Source organism: Aethalodelphis obliquidens, unplaced genomic scaffold (assembly GCF_003676395.1).
Source record: "Aethalodelphis obliquidens isolate GAN/ISIS:26980383/991018 unplaced genomic scaffold, ASM367639v1 scaffold16, whole genome shotgun sequence".
Lineage (NCBI taxonomy): Eukaryota > Metazoa > Chordata > Mammalia > Artiodactyla > Delphinidae > Aethalodelphis > Aethalodelphis obliquidens.
In genome coordinates, this window is record NW_020837960.1 from 20,557,628 (window position 1) to 20,580,743 (window position 23,116).

At 39.2% G+C, this 23,116-nt stretch overlaps 1 protein-coding gene across 2 annotated transcripts in view; it reads right to left on the reverse strand.

Moving 5' to 3' along the window:
- Positions 1-1,107: 1,107 nt before the first annotated feature.
- FREM2 (FRAS1 related extracellular matrix 2) overlaps positions 1,108-23,116 on the reverse strand; it is a 158,967-nt gene continuing 136,958 nt past the window's right edge. Inside the window, exons 17-24 of one of the 2 annotated variants that reach the window (XM_027116453.1) lie at positions 15,756-15,948; positions 14,203-14,307; positions 12,593-12,720; positions 12,360-12,494; positions 11,487-11,613; positions 10,050-10,237; positions 9,323-9,469; positions 1,108-6,369 (exon numbers count right to left, since the gene is read on the reverse strand). In XM_027116453.1, the coding sequence (XP_026972254.1) occupies positions 5,860-6,369; positions 9,323-9,469; positions 10,050-10,237; positions 11,487-11,613; positions 12,360-12,494; positions 12,593-12,720; positions 14,203-14,307; positions 15,756-15,948 (1,533 nt within the window). In that variant the 3' untranslated portion in view covers positions 1,108-5,859. Of the gene's footprint in view, positions 6,370-9,322; positions 9,470-10,049; positions 10,238-11,486; positions 11,614-12,359; positions 12,495-12,592; positions 12,721-14,202; positions 14,308-15,755; positions 15,949-23,116 lie in introns of those variants that run through there. The other variant, XR_003434791.1, reaches the window with a different exon arrangement.

The following is a 23,116-nucleotide window of genomic DNA, read 5'->3' on the forward strand; positions in this document are numbered from 1 at the left end:
TGTTTTTGAGGGCGCTTGGTACAGAAGCAGGCACTTAAAATGATTATAAAACATACAATTCCTTGTCCAGGATAAAGATTTTTTGTATAGACAAATGGGCTTAAAATACCTTGCCAAAAGCTTGAATTCCTGAGGCCACTGAGAAAGATTCTGCTTTGTACTTTTAGGGATCTGCTTAATGTGAGCCCCTACACAAATTTTCTTAGTCTTCCAGTAATTGCCTTTCTGTATTTTAAGTGACTTTTATTATAATGGACTTGATTTTTAATGTTAGTTTTTAAAGTTTACGTTTCTCTTTTCTTTCTTCTCTTTTAAGGTACAACACTGACATTTCCTATGTTACAGGGCCAAACATCAGAAAAAATAAATATCTGTAGTAGAAATTCACTTAGAGTGTTTAAGGAATCATGTAATCAGCGGAGGCCACGTCTGGGTAGTAGTATAAGTCTTGTGCATCTGATGATTATAATTTTAAATATCAATACTTCAACGCTGTTAAGATTTTAATAATTTTTTTGCCATTTATTTCATCGCAAATTATTCAGTCATCCAAAACAACTTCATCTGCGTGATCTTTGACCTTTTATTCTTACTCAATTAAAGTCTTACAGGGATTTTTCTTTTTTACATCTTAAGTGTCAATGTTGAACCTCCACTGAGAGAAAAGCAAGGCACAGATTGTCATCACATTATTCAACATGATGCTTTTGATCTTTTGCAGGAAGTTCTTTTCTTCCCTTCATCCAAAAGCCTGAACATTTTCTAAAGAAGGGCTACTGCGAAAACCCTGTGCTCACTTGCCAGCTTTCAGATGAATGAGACTGCTAATGATTTAGTGAAAATGGTAATGGTTTCAAAACTAAAAGGGAAACATTACTGGAAGAACGACAAATCTCAGAGAGAGAAGAAAACAAAGCCCATGAAAGAAAGAAGAAAAGAAAGCAAGAAAGGAAGGAAAAAGGAAAGAAAACAAAGTAAAAGTAGGTGTTGTTGCTACAGCAGTTGTTTTTGATGTTGTTGTATTTGTTCTTTAGCAAAACACAACACTGAAGAAAATGCACACTAATGTCAGGGAAAAGAAAAGAAATGCACTTGAAAGATGGGGAAGAAAGCAAAACTGTTTAAAAGTTTGTAAAGTCCACATTCTCACTCTTCTCCCCCAAAAATTAAAAGAGTCTCACATTAGTCTATTTTGTTTTATCAACTTTATTTCTAAAGACAGAATCGGCTTTCTTTCCCTATTTAAAATGTTTCTGTGTAATCTTTCTAGTAAAAACTGTAGGAAAATACCATGTACTTCTGTTTTAAAATCTCTTATCAAAATAAAAATAACTACCAAAATCTCAAAGTATTATGTTCTTAACATCCAAGGATATGGAAACAAAGAGAAATAAACAGTGAGGAATATTTCGAACCTATGGAAGACATTTTCTAAGAATTCCTGTGTCATTACCATGTAACACTGGGATCAATTCTAGGAGAAAAATCTTAAGGAAACATATTAACCTTTGAATTAATGTCACAGAAACTCCCACTATAGTCTGTTTTTACAAATGACAATTGTGTTGACCTTGAAAATCTTCAAAATGGGCATTTTCGGGTAGAACTATGTTTTTTGGGTCGTTGTTTTCTAGAAATGAGTTGTTTGGCTGTTTTTTTATGCACGTGTGTGTGTGTGTGTGTGTGTGTGTGTGTGTGTGTGTGAGAGAGAGAGAGAGAGAGAGAGAGAGAGAGAGAGAGAGAGAGAGATAACAGTAGTATTTATAGTTTCTGGCCAAATGATACATTTCTAAGCCTTGACAAGTTGGAATGTGGAATCTTTGAGTCCCATTCATTTGCCATATGGTGAGTGAAGACACCTGTTTTCATCCTTTTATTATTGCTATCATGGCTAGAAAAAAAATGAAAGTTTCAAAGAACCATAATGTGCTTGTTTTCAAATTAATACAATTATGTAAATTTCTAATTTGTAAACCATTTGCATCTTAAAAAAATTTTGTTTTCCTATTAAAGGACTAAGTTGGTTTTTAAGTTGATACTAAATAGATATTTTCAAAGCAGTAGCTGAAATCAGATTTCCAACTTTTAAAATCTAAATGTCATTACATTTCACTCTGTTGTTACTCTAATTTAATTTCTCAGTTGGGGGCTGCTTAGCCTTTAGCACTGATTTGTATGAGGAAAGGCTCTCTGTGGGTTTTACACAGTTCTGTTCTCATTTTAAAAATTGACTTTGGAGTTGGTACCTTGGAAAATAATTAGAGGTAAGATGACTTGATAAAGAGGCTCTTTTGTTGCTTCCAGAACTGAATCCCTTCACAAGAATTGGTCCTCTTGTCACAAATGCTGTGCAGAAGTATGGCAGCAGAATTCCAGCTGACCTGTCCTCATGTTGTTCGCAAATTGTGATGCTTGTGAAAGAGTGGACTTCAGGAGGTGCTGGTGAGTTACAGAACTAGAAGAAGAGTTTAGGTGTTATATCCCATTCTTGGAATAAAGGTGGTCTGTCTTCCATCAAGAGGAAAAGAATATGCAGGGCCACCTACATCTCTGCAATGTACTTTCTCTGAGTGGGTTTGCAAAGGATGGTTCCATTAAATTACTGATTTGAAATCTTTTGTATTAGAGTTGTGTTCAGAATGATCCATAACGTGGGGGTCTTTAGATGGAGAAGAGTAGACTCTACTGCTGGTCCTCTAGAGAGATTTTTAAATTATAGTTCACAGATGTGCCTGGTGTGTTGTTTGTCCAGGAGAGAAACCAATACAAATCTTGATCCCTTTAGTCCAAAGAAAGAGCCACATTCGAGGCAACCTGCCCGAGGGCAGGGAGAGTAGCTTGGTTTCCAAGTAATCCCTCAAAGCGGCTAATCCTAGGGGAGCGTTTGGTAAACATTAACTGAAATAAATAGAACCATTGTTAAAACACACTTAGATGTTTTCATGTGTCATGGTTCATATACCAGGTGAGCCACTAAAGTTTAATATTGTTTTGTGTTTACTATATAATGTCAACAAGACCTTGTTTTCATTGGAGTCAGAAGCTATGAGTATCTAAGGAGCTATTACTGCTTATATCCTGTCCTCTATGGAAGTTATTTTATGTATTTATTCTGATTGTACCAGAATAATTCTCTAAAAACAAAATATTTAAACTAAGGATCTGTTTTATTGCACAACAAAGCATTGTGTTTGATTCTTTTTTCCACTAAAAAGTTTTCGATTAAATGTCTATTAAGTCACATATTCAGTACATAAATATTAAGAAAATGATGCAGAAATCCAAGCTTACACTTAAGAAACTCTGCTTAATTCCCACAGACTCTCTTTTTTCACTGGGAGGAAAGGAAGGAAGAAGAGAAGAGGGAGAGAAAGAGAGAAGGAGATGGGCAGAGAGGGAGAAATTTTTCTTTGTTAGGAAAGGATGTGTTCTGTACTGTATAAGCACTCCAATTCATCCAAAGTCGTCTCATTAGAACAACTCACTGTAGAGAGAAATTTGGTAAAAAACCAGCCTGGCTCAAAGGCTCAAAATAGACTTCTTGTAATGATGCTTCATTGATAACATATTTAGTCACAGAGACCCCTAAGGCTGTATGACAGTCAGGCTCAGAAGCATCTTAACTACTAACGTAACATAAAGTCAACTGAGAGTACTTAGGTTCTAACAGTCTACACACACTGAATCCAATGGTTAAGTAGTAGAAAGTCCACACACTATTTGAAGTTGCTTAAGTCATGCTCATCCTATACAAGTTACGAGGTAGCCAAAGAAGTAGCTAAGCATCTTACCAGAGGGCAAAGCAAAAGAAAAGGGGATCATTAAGAAAGTATTAATATTTATTTGATAAGTGATCTCCTGGGTTATACAGTACTTTCTCTTTATCTAAGTCCTTTGGGAGACCTTTGAATTGTAGGTGGCATTTGTATATTCCCCAATGGAAGGAGAATACGGTCTACTCTATCCTTTAAAAGACTCTGAATGTCAAGTGCAGAGCTGCCCCAAGGAGAGGCAAGTATTGGATACATTTGGCTTCTCTCCCAGCACCAGTGTCGCTTCCCTTTTTCAATCAAGAGATGGTTGGTACTCACAGACACCGAGCTGGAAATGACTGCATGACCTGAGGAGAGGTTAGCCTTCTAAACATCTCCATTCCACCAGGACGTCCAGCTTGGCCAGGTTATAACTAGAAATGAAAGAGGACCCCAGGCAGCGCTTGAAGGTTAGTCTTTAGGTCAGGTTCTTTTTCTCCTGCCCTTATTGTCGTTCGAAATACACTTACTAGCTTTTGGAAGATTGGTCACTAAACTACTGACATTTTCCCTTTCCGATCGAAAATTCTGCTATTTGATGCAAGCACATTTCTTAGAAAGACAACGAGAAGCTTGCCGAGCAAGCTCACTCGAGTCCTTGGTTTTGAACACTGCAAGCAGTATTACAAGTTATATTTCTAGGTACTGAGATGGGCCACACCGCATCAGTTCACTGAACTGAAGATGCCAGAGAGTGAAGTCTTCTTCTTTGATCAAAGAATATGATCGGGACTTCCCTGGTGGTCCAGTGGATAGGACTTTGCGCTTCCACTGCAGGGGGCACAGGTTCGATTCATGGTGGGAGAACTAAGATCCTGCATGCTGCGTGGCATGGCCAAAAAAAAAAAAAAAGAATATGATCAGGGATGCTGGCCACCTCTAAGATCATCTCTGGAATGACGGTTGAAGGGATTTCCATCGTTTGGACCAGGTGTCTATTAGAAAGCTAATAAAATGTCTTCTGGACAACTTGAGTTTTGGACCTTGCTGTGTGATGCTGTTGTGAGGGTTAAACTCATGTGTCATTGTTAAAATGTTCTTTTATTCTATAAAGTATAGGTAAGAGGCGCTTTGGTTAAACATATTATATTAATAAATACCACTTTCTCCCTTCACCATCAGAATGATATTTGTCCTGATCATTTATGGGTTCAATACTGCAAACATCTAGGCTCAGTTCTTAAAGAACATTGTCTTGTAAATGTGAATCTAACTCTATGGCATTTCTTCATCATCAAAATGTCACCAACCCTCTCCGATGAGCACCAATACCGTATTATCATGCAAGAATTCTATTTCTGACCAGGTACCCGAACAGAGCAGTCACTCTTCAGCAGTCTTCTCCAGACTTAACATATTCTTTGGTTTAATTTAAAATTAAATAAGCAAATGAAACAAGAAGGGTCCGACGAAGATGAGAAGCAATCCAAATTGAAGTGAGTAGGTTACTGTCCCTCTGTCTTTTCTTCCACTCTCTCTCCAGTAGGAAAAAATGTGATGTGTGGGCTGAGCTACCCTCGGTCGTAATTCCATGCTGTCTTCGCCTATTAGAAAACTTGTCACAATAAACAGTATATTCATCATTCTTCGAGACTACCAATTAAAACCTTTTTAGTAATAAACTGTTATACAATGAATAAACAATGTGATAATTGCACCTTCAAGACATACTAATATAGCAACAATAGACTCCTCTTAAACTTCTGAAGGGGTCTGTTAGCACCGTTGAATAGGTTCATGTCTACTGTGTAGAGAAGATGCCTAAGGTGAGAAGTACATTCCTCACCATCCGTCTATGGCTCTGTGTACATCTGGATACATACTTGATGCCTTCTGGGCAAGAGGAAAGATGTGGTCTGTGGTCTGAATTTGTCCTTTGATGCCTGAACGAGTGGACAGCATGCAAATCAAAGTTCACTAGTACAGTCAGGTCCTCTGAGCAGCTTTGTCACAGAAGTCCCCAATTCTCTGCTGTTGACAGAAGCACTGGGTTTCCATTGTCTTTTCCTGTGCACTTGAGGAAAAGGCTGAATTCCACCTGTGGCCGTCAAACCTCTGAGCTGTCGCTGCGGTGGCCCCGCGGGGGCATCATGGGCTCGGTGCTGCCGGAGCCCTTGGGGGTGTCCTTCCTCCTGCCGCTCTTGCCCTGGCGCATCATCACTGCCATGGCAGTGAGGCAGAGTGCGAGGAGTCCCACCGCGACGCCTCCCACCACCGTGACCAGGCTGACCTCAGAGGTGGGATGGTTGAGCTCCCGGGGGAGGACGCCATCAGGAGGAACCCTCCCCTGGGGGATCTGCTTCCTGCTGCTGCGGTCCAGGGCGATGTGCTGGATGTTTGTTCCTCGGTTGTTTTCAGCCCCGATTTCCCACACCAGCGGGGGTGTGCTCCTGATTTCCCTCTTCTTCCGGCTCTTGGAAGTTGCCTGGGGCTTCCCTTTACTCACCAGAGAGTGGTACTGGTACTCCACGCTTCGTTTGCCAAGGCCTCGATTGGCGTTGTCTTTGGATCTTACTGTGTAGATGGTGTGTATGTACCATTCTCGACCCAGAGAGACCTAGGAAACATGACTCTATTCATCAGAAAATTAAAGCCTGTGCCAACCTAAACATTCACGACTCTGCAAGAGAAGCTCATGGCACAGATAATAATCATTTAACTTAGTCCGCAGAACTCACATCCGTAATATTTTTACACGTGTAGTATGCGCAAGGCTTTGTGTAAAGCGCTCTATAAAATATGCCGTGCGGCTCTTAAGGGAGCACGTGGTGGTAAATATTTGGTAAGCTATGACTTGTCAGAGCTGTAGAGAACTCCGGATCACACAGTCTCACTTACTCATTTAAAAGATGAGCGAATGACACAGATATAGAGCGTAAACCAGTGGTTACCAGTGGGAAGGGAGGGGGGGCAATATAAGGGTACAGGAGTGGGAGTACAAACTATTGGGTGTAAGGCAGGTTCCAGGGATGTATTGTACAACATGGGGAATGCAGCCAATATTTTGTAATAACTGTAAATGGAGTGTAACCTTTTAAAAAGTGTACAAAAATTAAATAGTAAAAAATGAGTAAATGAGAATGTGTAGCAGTTAAGTGACTTGCCTAAGGTCACTGAACTAGTTAGTATCAGAGGCAGGACTAGAGTCAGACCTTCTGAACCTCAAGACTCTTTTCCAGTATGTCTTGCTGTGTATTTTACACATAAGGCCATAGAAAAGGTCAGTTTTTCTGCTTTTCAGGGTTTGTGAAAAGAAGGCATTTTCTGATGGCTCTTTGAAGCCTTCAGGATTTAGAAGAGGTCAAGTGCCTTCAGAGTTCACATTAAAAACAAAAACAAAACAAAACAAATCATACTTTAACTTAACTTCCTGTTTGAAAAGATTCAGAAGAACAGACATGCTTTCTCAAGCATCCTTCTTTACGAGGAATAAAGATAACATATTTCTCCAGCCCATCCTGTCTGGACAATTTTCAGTAAACATCCTAAAAGATGCACTTGCTCCCCCAAGGATTCACAGTGTGGACACGTCTCTGAATTTGTCTCATTTGTCTGCTCAGTGTTATGGTCTCCTGGGTCTCTTTCTACCTTCTATCTCTAGGTTAGAACTTTCTATCTTCGTTTATAAAGTATTTAAGAATAGAGATTCCATTACTCAGCCATAAAAAGAAATGAAGTTGAGTTATCTGTAGTGAGGTGGATGGACCTACAGTCTGTCATACAGAGTGAAGTAAGTCAGAAAGAGAAAAATAAATACCGTATGCTAACACATATATATGGAATCTAAAAAAAAAAGAAAAGTTCTGAAGAACCTAGGGGCAGGACAGGAATAAAGACACAGACATAGAGAATGGACTTGAGGACACGGGGAGGGGGAAGGGTAAGCTGGGACGAAGTGAGAGAGTGGCATGGACATATATACACTACCAAATGTAAAATAGATAGCTAGTGGGAAGCAGCCGCATAGCACAGGGAGATCAGCTCGGTGCTTTGTGACCACCTAGAGGGGTGGGACGGAGGGTGGGAGGGAGACGCAAGAGGGAAGGGATATAGGGATATATGTATATGTATAGCTGATTCACTTTGTTATACGGCAGAAACTAACACACCATTGTAAAGCAATCATACTCCAATAAAGATGTTAAAAAAATACAACCTGATTTAAAAAATAGGCAGAAGACCTGAGTAGACGTTTTCCCAAAGAAGACATACAGATGGCCAAAAGGCACACGAAAAGATGCTCAACATCATTAATCATCAGAGAAATGCAAGTCAAAACCACAATAAGCTGTCACCTCTCACTGGTCAGAATAGCTATCATGAAAAAGAACACAAATAAGGTGAGGATGTGAAGAAAAGGGAACCTTTGTATACTTTTGATGGGAATGTAATTTGGTGAAGCCACTGTGGAAAACAGTATGGAGGTTCCTCAAAAAACTAAAAATAGAACTACCATATGATCCAGCAATTCCACTCTTGGGTATATACCTAAAGAAAACAAACATATTTATTCTAGAAGGTATATGCACCCCAATGTTCATAGCAGCACTATTTACAATAGCCAAGATATGGAAACAACCTAAGTGTCCATCAACAGATGAATGGGTAAAGAAGATGTGGTATATATATGTACAATGGAATACTACTCATCCAGAAAAAGATTGAAATTTTGCCATTTGTAACAACACAGATGGACTTGGAGGGTATTATGCTCAGTAAAATAAGTCAGACAGAGAAAGCCAACTACTGTATAATACCACTTATATGTGGAATCTAAAAAATAAAACAAACTGGTGAATATAAGAAAACAGAAACAGACTCACAGATATAGAGAACAAAGTAGTGGTTACCAGTGGGGAGAGGAAAGTAGGGGAGGGACAAGATAGGAGTAGGGGATTAAGAGGTACAAACTACCACATATAAAATAAGTAAGCTACAAGGCTATATTGTACAGCACAGGGAATATAGCCAACATTTTATAATAACTATAAATGGAGTAGAACCTTTAAAATTGTGATACTATGTTGTACCCCTGAAACTTTATTCTATTTCAAAATAAATTTCTTTATATTAAAAAAAAAAAAAAAGAATAGAGATTCCTGGGCTGTGCACAGTTGTGTCTCTGAGTTCAGCAGTTCACACAAGATCACTCTTATAAAGGTGGCCATAAAAAGTCAACCGAGAGGAGGTTTCGAACAGTAAGAGCAGAGTTCCCAACCATCACATTTAGATTTATATTCTGGACTGAATAAGGGTCTTCATTACACGTAGACTTAAAATAACATGAATACATTAATAAACATAATAATAGCTAACATTTATGGAATGTTCACTATGAGCCCAGGAGGGTCTGGTGTGGTTTACACGCGTTATTTTACTCAAAGTTCACATTAACTCTACGCAGTATGACAAGTACTGCCTTCTACATGGGAGACATCTGAGGTGCTCAGATGTTAAGTAACTTGCATGTGGTTACACACCTCTTGTAAGTGACCTTGTCATTGGCCCACCTGAAAGAGTGGTGTTGAGTCGACTTTAAATCCATCGGATCCAGGCTGATTCACTAACAAGATAGCTTCAGGGTCGTCCACTGCCAGTTTGGCGTTAAACAGGACATTTCCGAAACTGGTGGCTTGTGTCTCCGGCTGAGCTTTGTCCTTTAGGCAATAAGGAAAATGAGGATTGCTGCAGATAATGCCAACTTTTGCAAATGCAGAAGGTTTTCCTATTAGTTTTGCGCAAGTACCAATTACAGTAAGTCCCCTACACATGAACCTTCAAGTTGCGAACTTTCAAAGATGCAAACGTGCATCCGCGTGTCCAATCACGTAAATTAGTTCACGTCTCTGGGGTACATTGTCATGTGTTGCATCCTCTACAAGTGGTTGTGCTTTTGTGTACTTTACTGTACAGTACTGTATAGAGTGCGGTAGTACAGTCTCTTTATTTCAAGCCCAGGATGTCCAGAAACGAGCGTAAAAACAGCAGTGACGTAGCGGCTACAGTATAGCTGATTGTGTAAGTTGGGCATCTAGGCTAACTTTGTTGGACTTACGAACAAATTGGACTCACGAATGCGCTTTTGGAACAGAACTCATTCATATGTAGGGGACTTACTGTACCATAAAATGCCACCGTTTGGTTTCCTTTAAAAAGATGCTGTTGTTTTAAAACAGAAGACAAAAACCATTAGCTTTGCGTATCTAGCCAGTTCACTGTTTGGGCCAAAGCACTTACCACAATTTTAAATCTATATAAGAGTGAAGGAGAGTCAGCCAAGCAGCCATATTCTGCGTTCTGTGGATTATACTTGGGAACGTAGCCGTCAGCCCCGGTGCACAAGAACACCTTCTCAATGCTGCAGTAGAAGGAATCGCCCAGGTTCTGGACAGGATCCACCATGACCCGACCATAAATCGTATCGCCTGAAACAGAGACATGGAAATGTTATTTCTGTTAAGTGATAAGGTATGTCTATGTGACACTGCAAACAGTTGGTGACCATAATGACACTAGAAAGCATTTCCTTCTCTTCCCAATCTGGCATCACATGTCGAAGCCCTTTTTGCGTTAGCTTCAGGATCTGGTCCGCTCCCAGGCCTCAGATGAGGCCACTTTGCAGACGACCACAGGTACTGGAGATTTACTGACCCTCAACGTGCGCAGCCTGTAGTGGGAATAACCTCAAGGCTTGGCCTATCATTATTTTTTTTTCCAGACATAACTTTTTTCTGCTTTATAACAAAGTGAGTCAGCTATACATACACATATATCCCCATATCTCCTCCCTCTTGCGTCTCCCTCCCATTGGCCTATAATTCAACATTCATAACATCCCATTGTGGTTAAAGTCCAGTTTACATAAGTATATTAGTTGCCAAGATACAGGCAAATCATTACAGAATAACACTAAAGAGAAAACATCAATAAAAAGCTGAATTAGCTTTGATTTTTAAATTAAAAAAAATTTTACTGAAGTATAGTTGATTTACAATGTTGTGTTAATTTCTGCTGTACAGCGAAGTGACTCAGTTATACATATATATATATATATTCTTTTTCATATTCTGTTCCATTATGGTTTATCACAGGATATTGAATATAGTTCCCTGTGCTCTACAGTAGGACCTTGTTGTTTATCCATTCTGTATATACTAGTTTGCATCTGCTAATCCCAAACTCTTAATCCTTCCCTCCCCAAACCCAGCTTTATTTGATTTTGAAAGAGGGTTTAAGGAAACTCCCTGGTATTTCATCATCTCTTTCACAGCTACTACTGAACACCTACCATGTGTACTAGGTATTTTGCTAGGTTTTGGGAATATACCACTAAACAAGACAGGCACAACCCTTGCCCATGAACTATATATTCTCATGGAGCTGCAGTATTGGTGTGTATGCAAATTGAAAAAAAAACATTCAAGGAAAAAAATCCAGACTTGTTTCAAAAGTCATTTAGATAAGGGAAATAGAGGTTAACTTCCCCAGAATAAAAACCATCCTGTAACATATATCCAATTTCAGTGACCCCTCCCTGCCAAAATGATAAAGACCCAGTTATAATCTCAAGACCATAAAGGAGGTTATAATTGTTCCCCTCAAACACGATCTCAATAAAGGACGACAGATATAATGGCAAACAGATGAGCAGGCGTCTCACGTGTAAAGTGATACCTTCTGCAAAGGCAACATCACTCTCTTGTCCAAATCCCATGGATCCATCAGACAACCAGAGACTCTTCTTGGAGAGTAGGTACATTTGCGTGTTCAAGCTAAACTCAGCTGCCACTGGATCACTGACCTAAAACCAAGCGTAAAGGCCCTTTTATGTGTTGTTGATGGTTCTGGTGGTGCACAAACACATTATTTGCAGATACACACATGCATTGTACGCTGACATAAAGAATGGTAAACACTGCACGGAAATGTTCATGTCCAGCCAAACCACCTTCTTAGGGAATTGTAACACTGACTTTGTTCTTCTTAAGAAGACAAAACTGTCAAGGTTACATCATTTTTCGAATGGGACTAACTAGCATGGCTTGAGCTCATTTCCACTGGTTTACTGGAATGTATAAGGGACTTGTAAACAGCGGAAGGCCAACATTTAGTAAGAGTTCTTGGGCAAAAGATGCCATCACATTTCTTTTAATACATACTGGCAATTAGGCACTCTGAGGTGGCATGAGCTACAGGATATTTATTCTCCTTGATGATCAAGGACAAGATGAAGAAGTACAGAACTCTGGGGAAAATTCTCAAATCTCCAAGGCAGCAAACTCCAGGAGGAGATCAGATCCCATAAGAAAAAAAATAACCCTTGCATACTCTTAACCTGTGGATTTTATATACCGAACCCGCAACGGATAAAGGGCAATTCTTTCTTCTTTCCTCCCTTGTTCCCTTCCTGCCTGACTTCCTTTTTTTTCTCAGCATGTAAGAATTGAAGTCATTGGGTGAGAAAAAAATTTCTTTTTTACTGATAAAGGTAAACTGTGACTTTAACCAAGTGGGCTTCTACGTGGGAGAAGATTCTATGAGACACACCTGTTGGAATCGGATGTCAAGGTCAAAAGTGATAGGCTCTCTGGGGTTGCAGTGGACTGGCAGGCGGTACTCCTGGTGTGACGGAGTGGTGCATGGCAGCAGTTTTACAGTATACGTCCCCGAGTAGTCCCGTACCTTTAAGGAGCAGAGACGACATTCGTGTTTTTCATTTAAAAAGCTGAGACGTAGTCAAAGGCAGCAGCAAGGGAAAATTAAGAGCCTTAGTCACTTACTGCAAAGTCAGATACAAAGCTCCATTGCTGGACTGGCTGGTTATAGGTTGGTTCACTCCTTATGAGACGCAGGGAAAACATTAGACCTGGGTGATCAACTGACATGATCATGGAGCTGGTGAAGGCCGCTAGAAAAATGCCAAGAACAATAATGGTCTAGTGGTTAAAAGAGTGCATAACGGTTTGGAGTTTTCAAAGTGCCTTATGATCCCTTATTTGCATGTGTTCTTATCATAAGCCTGCAAAGTAGCAGGGTTGGTATAATAATCCTCATTTTGCAGTTAAAGAAACTGGGCTGCGAGTGATTGTGTGACTCTCCCGGGATCACACAGCTGGGCTGTGTGCCTTTGATTCCTAATGCAGTGCTTTTTCCACTCTATATAATGCTGCCAAAAACTAATTGTACAGAAATGCTCACATAGTTCAGGGCTACCTTCCAGGGAGGCACAGCCGTTCAATAAAGGCTCACTACGCACTGAAGCTATGAACAGAACCTCGGACTATTTGCTCCCACAGAGCCAGGCACACCCAACTTATACATGGAGGCTAATTTTAATTAGATTGCCTCAATCATATCTAAACAAAGATTCAGTCTAATAGAAAGGTAGACACGTGGAAGGGAACTGTAAAGACCAGGAAATCCTCATTTTCCAGAACAGTCAATTACAATAAAGCAAAACGATTCTTTTTGGTTCTGTATTTCAGACTCACAAAAATACAGCAAACTGTCTTTCTCTTCCTGAATTTTCAGCCTGATTCTCTCCGTCCGACCCAGAAGAAAGAAGGACACAGAAGACAGCACGTGAAGTATTTCCCTCTTCCAATCTGACATGAGTTGGCACACCAGGAAGATGTGCAAACCAGTTTAGTAATGCGAAGTCAAATAAAGAATTATTTCTAATGAAATGAAATTTTGTATAAAAGCTTAGACGCGGGACATGAGTGACTGCCACATTATTGACATTCACAGCACAATTCATCAGATTAGTAAAATTACATGGCTAACACTTAAGATGATTAGCTAACGTGTCTGAAACAAGTGTAATAGTGAAGTGGTACTTCTGTCTCCATTATAAAGGTTTCTTACAGTACCTAGAAAAGAGCTGTGCTCGCTGAACAAATGACCTAAAATTCAAATTTTTGGACAACACATTTGAAGTAGAGAATGGGAATGTTGTGGCTATGTTCTCAATCTAAAGGAAAACTCTTAAAATTAACTCAGTAGAGTTTTCTTTTCTTTCTTTATTTTTTTGGCCACGCTGCACGGCTTGCAGGATCTGAGTTGCCCGACCAGGGACTGATCCTAGGTCACGGCAGTGAAAGCGCGGAATCCTAACCACTAGGCCACCAGGGAACTCCAAGTAGAGTTTTCTTTTAAATTTACTTCAACCATTTGGTATTTTCTCTAAAATTCTACAGTGATGATTTTGTAGCTTATAAGACGTAGCCGAGCAATGATCAAGCCCTCATGTAGATGTTTGTCCATACATGGTTCGTTTGAAATTAAGGGCTTCAAAGCTCATAAGGAAGCATGCTGGAACGCGTGCAAATATGGAACAAGTATATCCTTGTTGTGTGGGGAGCGGCTATTCAAGGGTAATGGGGCTTACCGGGATGTGACAGCACAAACAAGCCATGGAACTGAGCCTCTGTCTTGAAGTTCACGACCAAACGCCCCTCTTCACCGATGCGCATGCTAGTTGGGTAGAGAGAACCTATGATGGGATGGGACACAAGAGTGGGAATATTGGTGACCAAGGACTCCTAATGTCTGGGCTTTCTTCCACAACCAAATTCAGGTTCCTCTCATCTTTAAGCATTCTAGCCAAAAGGTATTACCAGAAAAATTCTGAGTGATCAGAGAGGCAGAAATATTCTCATTTTGTTTTGTTTTGTTTTCTAACAGGAAAAGCTGTCTAGAAGGCAGGCAGAATAGAATAAGGTCACATGAATGAGGTCCATATGAAATATACAGAGTGATTACAATAGGCCAAGATATTTCTTAAAGCTTTAGTCTATAGAAATTAAGCTGTAAATTGAGAGACAGGAGGAACTGGTCAAATTTTGAAGATTTGGACATGTAGGTGGAAACAGGTTTGTGCTCTCCAGAGTAATTCCAAATGTTATAGGCTTAATGAAAACTCCAAAACTTCCCCAAGAAATTTAGCAAGGTGACCAAAGTTGGCTACAGATAGAAGGAAACATGAGATCCTTATGTAGAAGTTGATGGATCTGCATTAAGATTCACTTAGTATACATTTCCTAAGGCAAGATATGGAATTAAAACATTTGAAACGATCTAGACTGATTACTTAGAGTGATCATATTACCTTTCACATAGCTTTAAGGTAATTTTAATCTGTTTAAGACAACACACTTTGAGATGTCCTATCAACCGAATTTTCCCTCTGGCTCGTAAGAAGCAATGATGGTTAGACATGCGTGGAGCCTGAACAGCAGTATGTGCCTGAAAAGAAACAGCACTAATTCTACTAATGGATTCATTAGCTTCATGCTTGTGGACTTTGAATTATGATTCTGACATCAAGACTGAAACAAAGTTATGCAGATGATTTGGGGGCCCAAATTGTAGTGGCACGTACCACCACTGTTCCAAGACATTCAGCTAAAGTATTATAGAATAATAGAATTTTTTAACTGAAAGAAAATTAGAAGTCTAGTCTATCTTTCATCAGAAATTGACTGCCAAAGGTCAAGCAATATGTTTGAGATCACACAGTTAGTTAGCTATAGACCCAGAACTAGAATCCAGGACACAGTTTATACTGGGCTTTAAAATGCATCTCCCATTTTCATAAACAAAAATGTGTAACTTTTTCTTTGGGGTTCATTCCTTACTTTCAGTTGGAACTTTTCCCTATCCATTTTCTAAAATCTAGAGAGAGAGAGATTGTGTTGAGTAACACATGAATGATTAATCGCCTAAAATGGACATTATATTTAACAGTCACGTATCATGCAAAATTTGATGCATTGATATAATTTAAAGAAGTTTTTCCATGACAGAAATGATTTGAAAATATTGACTATAAAAATAAAATACATTGAAAGATGCTTCTATTATTTTTAGCTGCAGTAAAAATTTCTCTTAAGTCATTCAAATAGGTAAGAAAACTAGCTTTCCAAGTCTCTGTTAGCTCACCTTGGAGTTCAGCTTCTGGGGGGCTGACAATTCCATCAGTCCACAAGATGGCAGTGTCATACACGAAAGTTAGACGAAGCTCTGACTTCAAGTCAAAATGCTGCCAGCCTCCTACCCCAACGGGGGAATGGAACACGTAGGAAACATACAGAGGGACTCGAAGAGTCACATAGGACTGCACTAGGTTTAGGACCTAAAACAATAAAATTATATCTATCAACACGATTCAGTGTTTCTAATGAAACCAGCTTAATTTTGTGCAAGCCATTTTCTCCTTTCACTTATCTGAAGGTTTTGAGTTAATCATTGAGGAAAGGAAATGACAGCATTTATAACACTACTGTCCCGCTCACTTAATTTGGGAGTAATTAAATAGTTATTACTCTACTACTTTCCTTTGCAGCAAAGGATAGGCAGCAGAAATCTTTAAGCTAAAGTACATTATTTTGAGCATACTAAAACAGTGCTTTTTTTTTTTTGTAGCAGCTTTATTAAGATATAGTTCATATACCATGTAACTCACCTATTTGAAGTGGACAAATCAATGTTATTTAATATATTCAGGGAGTTGTGCAACTTTCACCGCAATCACCGCAAACATTTCACCGCAATGTTTTAGGACATTTTCATCACTTCCAAGAGAAATTCCATCTCCATTAGCAGTCACCCCCTTATTCCATCCTCCCTCCCCAGTCCCTGGCAATCACTAGCCTACTTTCTGTCTCTAGGCATTTGCCTATTCAGAACATTTTACATAAATGGAATCACACAACATATGGTCTTTTGTGACAGGCTTCCTTCACTTAGCATAATGTTTTCAAGGTTCATCCGTAGTGTAGCATGTTTCAATACTTCTATTACTGAATAGCATCCCACTGTACGCATATACCACATTTTATTTATCCATTCATCAGTTGATGAACATTTGGGTTATATCCACCTTTTGCCTATTATGAAAAACAGTGCTGTAAGTTACTTTTAAGTTATTATATAGAGGAAGAGGAAATAAAGCAGCAAAGACCTGAAAGCAAACATATTTAGTAGTGACATGTAACATTTAAGATTCCATGTAATATTTAAGATGGCTCAAAAATAATTAGTTGAAGTGTCTTCTTACAATTTATACTTTCTTCTTTTGTATTTTGCAGGTGGACTGGGGTCATGGAGGATAAGCTAATAATTATTTATTGAGCATCTACCACTTTTCAGACATCGTGTTAAGTTCACAAATAAAGCTACTCAATGTTTTCATTCTTCCCCATAGTTATATTTATATGTATGTGTGGATGATTGAATGAATGGATAGAGAGATGAAGGATAGAAAGAGAGAGAGAGGAAAGTTAAGACTCAAAGAAATAAAGCAAATTTCCCACTTCCTTCTGTTGTAGCCCTGCCAATAATAGACCCCAGCCTTTGGCCCATGCTTTTACTACTCTTTCACACTTTATCGTATTCCAAACTAAGCTGAGGGTGGTCTTAAGATCACCTAACAAAGGTTATCATCCTTAATTCTCAGAATAGCACGGCAGAATAGCAGGGAAAATACAACTATCTTCTTTTACACAAGAGGAAATGGGCTGAGGTCACATCATACTGCTTACAAGTTTGAATCAGGTTTTCTGATAGGTCTATTTCTCCTTCCACCCTGAGGTGGCAACAGGAATCATACATGTGAGTTACTGAATAATCTAAAACATGATAGCTCTTATTTATCATTTTGTCATGGGGTTAAAAGTAAACTCCTCAAATCACCAAAATGACAACCTGAATCACCAACAAAAATGTATCGAAAGAAAACCATCCACCAAGCAAATTATGATTCTCAGCTGTGTAGTAGCTAACACTCATCATCTCCTAACGTGGTCGGCAGGAGAGGCGCCTTTGCACTGAAGTCCTCTGAGATAGCAGTTTCTAAGGGTAGCTATTCCTGCAGTCATTGAGGAAGGGATCTTGAAGTGCAGTTTTGACACCCTGACAGTGTAATGGAGAGTAATTGTCAATCCATATGCCACTGGTAATTAAGATGACTATTTCATCCTGTGATTTTAATAAACACTCATTAAAGAATAGGCTGTAGACATGGATTTCCAATTAAACTTTCTAGGTGCTAAAAATAATTTTGCCAACATTACATTCTATCCATCAGATGTTACTGAGTGTGCTATTTTGGAGAGAACTATTAACATGCACATCCTAGGAACAAGTTACTTGGCTCCCTGACGAATTCTTACGTGATTCCATTTGATCCTCCTGGTAACCCAGAGTTTGATCACTTCCGGACATGGAATCGGCATCTTATTGCATTTTCTCGTTCACCACAGCCAGGTCTTTTTGTCTGCTTAGAATCTCTGTCTAAAGGTATTGGAGCCTAAATGGGACTAGGCAGATCACCCAGGTCACTTACCTGTTCGTTCCTGTAAAATTGAAGAACACAGTGCAATCAATGTAACCTCTACAGCGGTCCCCAACCTTTTTGGCACCAGGGACCGGTTGCATGGAAGACAATTTTTCCTGGGAAGTGGGGGCGCGGGGGGATGGCTCTGGCGGTAATGCGAGCGGTGGGGAGGAGATGAAGCCTCGCTCGCCTGCCCGGCCGATTACCTCCTGCTGTGTGGCCGGGTTCCTAACGGTACCGGTGGGGGACCCCTGCTTTAGTTGCCATCTTAATGAACCCTTCATTTTCTTTCAGCCTATTCCACAGGACCTTTAAAAGTATTTGTTTATACTGAAAGAAATGTATGTTAAATCTGGTATACTGCTCTTAAAGAAACTGACATGATGAGTGAGTTTACACATCCTTACTGATTTGTTTCTTCAACAAAGGCAAACAATAGTTTAAATTCCATATTTAAAGGGAAAGTGCAAAGTGCAAATGACTTGTGAAAGGTACCATACTGATATAAATTTCTATCACTACTAGTAAGTGACTAATGATGGGCAGCAGGTTTATATTTGGGGAGATATTGCCTGTTGAAGGGACAAGAGCAAGTCTGCTGATCTGTGTTAGATGGTAGAAAAGGGGAAGAATAGGAAGAAAGAAGAGTACCCCAAGAGAAAAATTACATTCACAGTGCTGCCCAAGGTGGAAAGTATTGTTGAGGAAAATTGCAGTAGTTTTTTGTTTTAATTTTATTTTTGGCTGCTTTTGGGTCTTCGTTGCTGCGCCCGGGCTTTCTCTAGTTGCGGTGAGCTGGGGCTACTCTTCGTTGCGGTGTGCGGGCTTCTCATTGCGGTGGCTTCTCTTGTTGCGGAGCACGGGGTCTAGGGGCGCGGGCTTCAGTAGCTGTGGCTTGCGGGCTCTAGAGCGCAGGCGCACTAGTTGTGGCGCACGGGCTTCGTTGCTCCGCGGCATGTGGGATCCTCCCGGGCCAGGGCTCAAACCCGTGTCCCTTGCATTGGCAGGCAGGTTCTTAACCACTGCACCACCAGGGAAGCCCAAACTGCAAGTAGTTTTAATTCCTCACTTATTTTGGACTTGTAGCTGAAGCTATTCAATTTACATATTATCTTATAGATATTTAAAAATTCTTATAGAAGTAAGCAATAGAGGTATGTAACTAATAAAAAGTAATCCAGATTTACTTTGCCCCTTTGCAGCTTTCACTTGAGCAAGGCACTATTTTACACGTGTTGAACTTAAGCCACAGAGAAGGTAATTGGCTTGCCCAAGATTATTCAGTACATTCAGGACTAATACTCAAGTATCTAGACCAGCACTGTTCAATGGGATCGTAACGTGAGCCACACATGTAATTTTAAATCTTCCAGTAGCCATATTTCAAAAAGTAAAGAGAAGCATGTGAAACCAATTTTAACAATAGTTTACTTAACCTAATATGTCAAACATATTGCATTTTAATATGCCATCAATATAAAATAACTAGAATGTAATATTTTACATTCTTTTTTTTTTTTTGTACTAAGTGTTGTTTTTTGTTTTTTTTTTTTGCGGTACGCGGGCCTCTCACTGTTGCGGCCTCTCCCGTTGCGGAGCACAGGCTCCGGACGCACAGGCTCAGCGGCCATGGCGGGCCCAGCCGCTCCATGGCATGTGGGATCTTCCCGGACCGGGGCACGAACCCGCGTCCCCTGCATAGGCAGGCGGCCTCCCAACCACTGCGCCACCAGGGAAGCCCCTGTACTAAGTCTTTGAAATCTGGTATGTATTTAACATGCACAGCATATCCCAATTCGGACCAGCCCCATTTTAAATGCTCAGTGGCTACACATGGCTAACGGCTACCATATTGGACAGCACAGATTAGACTCTTCTACTCAAGGTCTTTCAATTAGACCACATATATTGAAAACAACAATCATTTCAAAATCTTTGATAGTCATGCGGCTACCCTACTTTACGCAGGACAAGTGATTTGTGCTTACTTCAAAGACTGAAAACTGAGCCAGAGCCATTAGAACCTTATCTGAGGACAACCACTGGTGGGGATTTCCCATTGGCTGGAATTTCTTTCTGTTGCTGCTTTTGTTGCCAGATGCATGTCTATATCATCAAGACGGTGGTGTTTGTGAATGTGTAAAGAAGGCTCATAGATCTCAATAGCTTGAAGTCTCAGTAAGGTGTGTACTTAGCGACTCAGTGGAAGACATTGTTTTAACAAGTTAGAATTCTTAGCCAAGGTCTCTGCGTAATAGCAGTCTACACATCCAGGAACGGCTGGAAGGAAACTTTGGCTTCTTTCCAGTTACAAGCCTTTCTGAAGGGCTGTGATATCAGAGATGCACAAGGGACCTTGGAATGAGGGAGGGTCAATACTGGTCCACAAATTCTTTAGGATTAAGGACAACTCTATGGGATATTTACAGTATAGGATTATAAATAATCTAAATGACCAGTAATAGAAGAATATTTAAATAATTATGATGGTACAGCAACAAGGTGAAATATGTCGTAATCAAAAATCATTTATGTGAAGAATTTTCCTTGTCATGGGAAAAGAATCACAATATGTTAGGTTAAAAAGCAGTATACAAAATGGTATGGATAATATTATGCTGCTACTATTAAAAATGTGTATGTATATTGAAAAGAGACTGGATAATGTTTTGCTTCTACTATTAAAAATGTGTATGTATATTGAAAAGAGACTAGAAAATATGTCTGTGTACAGTGATAGCGGGATAATGAGTGAATTCCTTTTTATACTTTTTAGTTTCCCAGCTTTCCATGGTAATATCTTTACTTTCCATTAACCAAAAAACCTACACCACTAAAAATATTAATTGACAAATTTGACACAATAGGAAGCAACATACTTCATGAAAGTTATACATTTTGGATTCTTCTTGCCATTTCTTGCAGAATGATTTAGAGTGGCTTACATCTTTAAAAAAAAAAAAAGAGTAAACCAGTGTACTAAGTGGAAAATAACGGAATGGAAAGACATGACTTCTAAAGTGTACTCTAGCCCCAAAGGTCTGTGTTTCCAAATCAAACACATAGTTTTTTTAAAAAAAGGAAAATTATTCCACTAACCAAGGAACTCAGAAAAAATACGTATGCTTTCCCAAAATCAGGCTATGTCTTCTCATGAGTAAATTACAATGTCATATGATTGGAGTTGAATTTTTGTAACTTAGTCATGCTCCTTGAATGATGTTACCAGTTGCTGTTTACCTAACAAGGTGAGAGTTAAGATTCTGACTTTTTAACATCAATAGTCAGGCTGATGAAAGGTGAAATGAACTGAAGTTCTTTCGTTTTAAGAGAAGTTGTTTTCAAGAGAAAAACTAATCAAAAATATCCAATAGTTTAAAAACTTAGTTTAACATTACTGACTACTTTGCATCACAAGTGTTTTTCATTGTGTACCCAAACAAGTTAAAATTTTATTTATAAAATACAGGTCACCCAAAAAGGTGGAGCGGAATAATTTATTTTATCTATCTCTGTTTTTCTTTTCCTGCTATATCTGTTTTTACATTTTAGAAAGTAACTATTAGGAGGGATTTTAGTGGTGAATATCATTAGAGAAATTCCAAGTTTCTTCTTCTTGGCAAGTAAAATTGTTAACTTTTATAAAAGCAAGTATTCGACTCCTATAACTCGACTTGGAAGGAGTTTAAGGTCTGTGTCTGGTGTCCTCACCGGGTACCCATTTGACCCCTGGCACAGAGTAGGTGTTCACTGATTATTTCTTTAATGAATGAATGGGCAACAAACGAGATGGAAAAAGCAGAACTGGTCTTAATATCAGCTAAAGCTAGTTGTAGTCAAACTGCATAAAAGTTAATAAAACTTCATTTATTAACTTCACTTATCTGCTGTGAACAGATAACTATCTTGGATATTTCCGGTGATCCCTTCAGTTTGGTAACTCTCTGTTACAAGTGAAATAATTTGAATATGGGAGGTTAGAGAAGGCAGAAATCTTTAAGAGTGTGTTAGAAACCTCTTTTTAATCACAAAATAAAATGCAGGGCCCTGGCAATATTTCCAGGCAGCAGCTTTAGCTACTAAGAACACTAAACATAAAAATCGGTTTGTATCATGTTGTTCCCAGCAGAAGCAGTTACCAGTTAGTAAAATCTGTTTGCATGGTGATTACCTTGATCTAAGGTGGCAAGTCTAGAAAAGGACCAGAAGAGGGAAAGACACATCTATTAGCTGCTTGGCCAGGGCAGTATGGAATTGGCAGAGGACAAATAGACCTGTGGTTATTTCTGTTCTTGTACAAAGAACAGAGGATAAAGTTTCTTTGCCTTTCTTGCAATTTCATCTGTGACCATAACCATTCCTCACATTCGCCCAATTAAATGACATTTAATTCACTCAATTAAATGTCCAGATAAGTATCATGATGTGGTTAAGAGCACAGGCATACAAACGAATTGAACTGGGACACGTTATTTGAAGTCTCTTTGCTTCAGCATCTCCAAAAATGGAGACAAAATTCATATTTGTCTCACAGTGTTGTTTTGAGGACAGAATTAGTGAAACTATGTAAAGTACTTACACACGATGACAGGCATATAGTAAATATTAAATAAATGTTAGCTATTACTATTAGTAGTAGTAGTAATATTATTAGATATTTTCTCTTCTCTAGAACCTAAAACTTGTGAGGAAAATTAAGAAAATATCTCAAATAGTTATATTTCCTTTACTTTAATATGTATTTTCTTCTCCCTCACCTACATTTAAATAATGTTATGTGTCAGGGGAGGTGAGGATATAGGAGAAGATCTCAATAACTAGAGAAGTAGAAGTTCAAACCCAAGAAAGTTGGGGAAAACGAGATAGCCATCTCTGAGCTTCACTCTGAGAGTGGACACGCTTTATTAGATGCTATTGCAATTCCATTTACACTGAGGCTTTAAGAATTTTGTCACAAGAACCTGAA